The sequence below is a fragment of the Nicotiana tabacum genome, chromosome 8 (genome assembly GCF_000715075.1).
Source record: "Nicotiana tabacum cultivar K326 chromosome 8, ASM71507v2, whole genome shotgun sequence".
Classification (NCBI taxonomy): domain Eukaryota; kingdom Viridiplantae; phylum Streptophyta; class Magnoliopsida; order Solanales; family Solanaceae; genus Nicotiana; species Nicotiana tabacum.
The window spans coordinates 99,785,914-99,790,969 of record NC_134087.1 but is presented as its reverse complement, the minus strand read 5'-3'; the positions used below and the strand labels follow the sequence as shown (position 1 = coordinate 99,790,969).

At 37.1% G+C, this 5,056-nt stretch overlaps 1 protein-coding gene across 1 annotated transcript; it reads left to right on the top strand.

Moving 5' to 3' along the window:
* Nucleotides 1-3,942: 3,942 nt before the first annotated feature.
* Nucleotides 3,943-4,707, top strand: LOC107820787 (large ribosomal subunit protein uL11). The gene has a single exon (XM_016647130.2). The coding sequence runs from the start codon at nt 4,019-4,021 to the stop codon at nt 4,517-4,519; it is 501 nt and encodes a 166-aa protein (XP_016502616.1). The 5' UTR covers nt 3,943-4,018; the 3' UTR covers nt 4,520-4,707.
* Nucleotides 4,708-5,056: the final 349 nt, after the last annotated feature.

The following is a 5,056-nucleotide window of genomic DNA, read 5'->3' as shown; positions in this document are numbered from 1 at the left end:
TGTAGTAATTTGGACTCAAGTATTGCTTGCTTGCACTAAGGCTAAGTCATGGACATGCTAGACTACTTGAATTGTGTGGCATCGGGAAGTCTTGAGTACCCATTGCCTTGAGGTGCAACAATTATGCACTTTGAACCACTATTGCGAGTAAATTACATAGAGCCTTCGATTTTTAGTGTGGGTCATCTTTGACCCTCACGGTGACCTTGGGCAAATTTTTTTATTCATTCTCACATTCATGTTTATTATGGTCAGGTTGTTATGGCTCGTGACACTGCTACCAAGGGAAAAGGAGTGAAGAAGTCTTCTACTACTACTCCCTCTGCCAAACAAAACGCAAGCAGTATAAAGGTTCATCTCGACAAGCTAAAGGGAAGTAGGTTGCTAGCGGTTCGAGGGAGGCACCATCGGAACCACGACCTCATTTGGATATGGTTTATGAGGACGCCATCCAATGGTATCATACCTTTGTGTCATATGGGCGGTACGTCTCCGAAATGGGAATTAATGTGAAAACTCTAGAAAAGAACTTCCAGGATGGATTTGCCCTGTTGATAGATATGAAGATAGATAAGTTCCTAAAGTGCCCGGGACATGAAATTTACAAGTAAGGACTAATCGCATCTGGATAAGTAGATTTTCCTTTGAACTTTTCATAGTGAACTTATGTCGGATATACTCGGTCAATCGGTAGATTTGATATCTTTGAACCATCGAGCTTTGGTGTATACCTGACAACCATAAGTCACACAATCAATCCTTAATCATTTTTGGTTCTCATTGTTGTGTTCGTTTCAGCAATGAGTACCAGCTGTTTTCATAAGTGCATAAAAATTGGCCTTGCAAAATTCTCCTTGAAGCGGCTAACACTTCACACTTATATAGGTGATTCCTAAATGTGTCATCCCATAGATACACTCTTTGATATATCCCGTATCAAATTTAGTAACCATTAAAAAGCCTTAATATTTTATCATTGGTACTAAACATTGTCTTATCACGAGAATGTACCAAAATTTTTGTTGACAATGTTGAACCGTCATTAATGACTTTGTTTGATATCCTTAAACCTAGATCTTGGGATCTCTAGTCTTCTACGTAGAGTTACCACCATAATGACTTGTCCTTGGCCCATAGTCCCATTCCCCTCAATGATCTTTCAGCTATCTCTCTAATTATACCTTTTGTAAGCGGATCCGACACATTATCGCTTGACTTTACTTAGTCAATTGTGATAACCCCCCTAAAGAGCAGCTACCTAACGGTTTTATGTCTTCGTCGTATATGATGAGATTTACCGTTATACTTAATGCTTTCACCGCTTCCAATTGCCGTTTGACTAATGCAATGTATGCATATTGGTGCCAACAGTTTGGGTCAAACTGGAATATCTTCCAAGAAATTTCGAAGTTATTAAAGCTTCTTCACCGGCTTTATCTAAGGCTATGAACTCAGTCTCCATTGTAGAGTGGACAATACAAGTTTGTTTGGACGACTTCCAAGATACTGCTCCTCCACCAATAGTGATTACATATCCACTTGCGGATTTAGAATCAATTGAACCAGTGATCCAATTTGTATCACAATATCCCTCAATCACTGCAGGATAATTATTGTCGTACAAAGCAAAGTCTTTGGTATATTTTAAATATCCCAAATCTCGTTTCATTGTCATCCAATGAGATTAACCTAGTTACTCATGTATCGACTTAATTTACTTATAGCACAAGCTATATCTGGTCTAATACAATTCGTGATATACATTAAACATCCTAACACAACAACATAATCCAATTGTGATATGCTTTGGCCTTTACTTTTTGCAAGTGCAAGATTCACATCAATTGGAGTCTTTGCAACTTTAAAATCTAAGTGCATTTTGAATTTCCTGTTAGAATTTAAAATTTTGCGATTTGAATAAATGGTCATTTTATAAAATAACCATTTTGAGTTGCAGTCTTACATGAAGTGTTGCACATCTTCGGTACTACCCAATATTTTGGCTATAAATACATTATCTTTCCCTAAGATTTTCTTACAAAAATTCTGATTTCTCCTTCTTCCTTCTGCATTGTTTTTGACAAAAAGAAAGCAGCAAGTGTGATTTGCTGCTGATCTTTGGGTTCATTGATCACTAGGGTTTGAAGTATTGCTACACCAGTGAGGGTAATATGTTCTATCCCGGGAGGAAATAATCCTAAACCTCGGGTACTAGTGAATTTAGTGGGCTCGGATTAATTTTCTATTTCTTCTACATTTCTGTTTTTATGTTGCTACTGGTTATTGAATATATATTCGAATACAGATTACTAACAATATATCGTTTCATAATTTATTGTATAGTTTTATATTGTATGGCATTGTACTATGTCGTTTTGATGTATACAATGTTTGGATAGATTGTATTATTTGTCGTCGTTTCATGATGTCATGCACCAACAATATGAAGAATAAACTTGCAATATTATTTTTTTTAAAAAGTAAGGTACGACGTAGAATTATTATATAAAAAGGTAGAATAAAAGATAAAATGAGATTATTTAATAATAAGGAAGGACAATATGAGAGGGAAAAAAATAAGAATACGACGCGGCCACACCAAATCGATCGTTTCATAAAGTGACGTTTTTAATCCCTTACATAACGACAAATTAATGATACGATACAATAAAATTTTAGTAACAATACGATACAATACAACAGATAACAACCATCCAAACAAGTTGTTAGTCTGTTGTTATTAAAAACTGTAATAAGTTTTAAAAAAAAAAAAAAAACTAGGCACAAGTTTAATAGCAGTGTTAAAATAGGGCACTCCGTGTAAATTTGTGCGTTTTGACAAAGCATTGATAAGTGATAAACTTTCTGAATATATTGGGAGAAATTCTAAAATAGCCAGATTTACAAGTGGTAATTGAAAAATAGTCACCATTTCAAAAGTAATTGAAATTTAGTCACTTTTCATGTAAAACCTAAATTTAAATAAAAATACTGTTCAAATCCGAAAATATTCCAGCATAATATGCTGAAGTTTGAATTTTTTACATGTGAACTTTCAGTAACATGCTGGAATTTCATAATGTGCTGGAGTTCCAACATAGTATGCTGGAAGTCCATACACAGGTGCTCCAACAACAACAACAATGATCTAGTAAAATTTAAAAAGTGTGATCTGGAGAGGGTAGTGTGTACGCAGACCTTAACCCTATCCCGAAGGAGTAGAGAGGTTGTTTCCGAAAGGTCATCGACTCAAGAAGACGGAAAAGATGAGAAGAGAAGGGAAGGGAGCGAAGGAAAAGGATAATATATTGGTACCATCAAACAGAAATCAAAGAAATAATAACAGCATCATAAAAATTAGAAAATAGTTGAAATGCAATAATAAAACCAGAAAATAAACCCCCGATGCTATGAAAAACGGAAGGATAGTGTGAACACAACATTGACCACCAGCAGTCTAAGGCCAACTCCATCGAACTAGCCTCACCCCCGGACTCGACTACGTCCTAACCTACAAAGGTTCTCCAATCTCCAGTATATTATGCTGGAACTTTCCGTGTGCTGGAGTTCCAACATAATATGCTGGAAGTTCATACATATGTGCTCCAATCTCCAGTATATTATGCTGGAACTTTTGGTGTTACAACAAAATAGTGGCTATTTTTCAATAATTTTGCAAATGCTGGCTATTTTTTAATTACCAGTCTGAAAATTGACTAGCCCGTGCTATTTTGACGAATATATTGGCAAAGCCCAAATGAGAGAATTATGGTTTGGGCCGAAATACTGAATGCTTTATATGCAACATACAGGCCCAAAGAGGTTAATTGTCATTATGAAGTGATTTGGCCCAAGTATTGCAATACATGCAGGCCCATAAAGGGTATCCAAGACATTTCATCGGTATCTCTGCAAAAACCCTACTTTTATATGTTCTGTTTCGTCTCACTCGCCACTCCCTCTACAGAGCACACCCTAAACCTTAACCCTAGCTCAATCCCATTCCCTGACTGCCAAAATGCCGCCCAAGTTCGATCCATCTCAGGTGGTCGAGGTTTTCGTCCGAGTTACCGGCGGTGAAGTCGGAGCTGCGAGTTCACTCGCTCCAAAAATCGGTCCTCTCGGTCTCTCCCCTAAAAAAATCGGTGAAGACATCGCAAAGGAGACCGCCAAGGACTGGAAGGGTCTCCGAGTCACTGTAAAACTCACCGTCCAAAACCGTCAAGCTAAAGTCTCCGTCGTTCCCTCCGCCGCCGCACTAGTCATCAAGGCGTTGAAGGAGCCGGAACGTGACCGTAAGAAGACCAAAAACATCAAGCATAACGGTAACATCTCTCTCGATGACGTCATCGAGATCGCTAAGGTGATGAAGCCGAGATCGATGGCGAAGGATTTGACTGGAACAGTGAAGGAGATTTTGGGAACGTGTGTATCAGTTGGTTGTACGGTAGATGGGAAGGATCCTAAGGATTTGCAGCAAGAGATTGATGATGGTGATGTCGAGATTCCTCTCGATTGAATGCTAATTATCAACTGATGGTAATATTATGTTAATTTTATGTTAGTTTGCTTTGAGGATGTCATCTTGAGGATCATTTTGATATAATTATGACGAGTAAACTCTGGAATTTTATATTTGGAAATGTAGTTTGAATTTTGTTTTTTCTCGATGAAGTGCTAAAGCAATGCTTTTTGCGTTTTGCTGAATTTACTGTTTCTTAATTAGTATAAATTGGTTTCTTGGAAATTGTTGTTTGGATAATGCTTAGGTCCAACGACAACAACAAACCCAGTGATAATGCTTAGGTCCAATATTCATAATTAATATTAATAATGTTGCTTTAACTCATTGCATCAACAGGCCTCAGATTTAGCTTTGTGTTTTTTCCTGAACTGTTGGGCATAAATTTCATGAAACCTAGAGCACATTGACAAGCACCGAAGAGTTTTGTGTTTGTCCATTTTTGTGGGCAAACAAACTGTTAACAAGTTCATTTAGTAAAAACCCATGATCTAAATTTATTGAGTGCATCTGTGCACTCTTCCTAAAAAATTG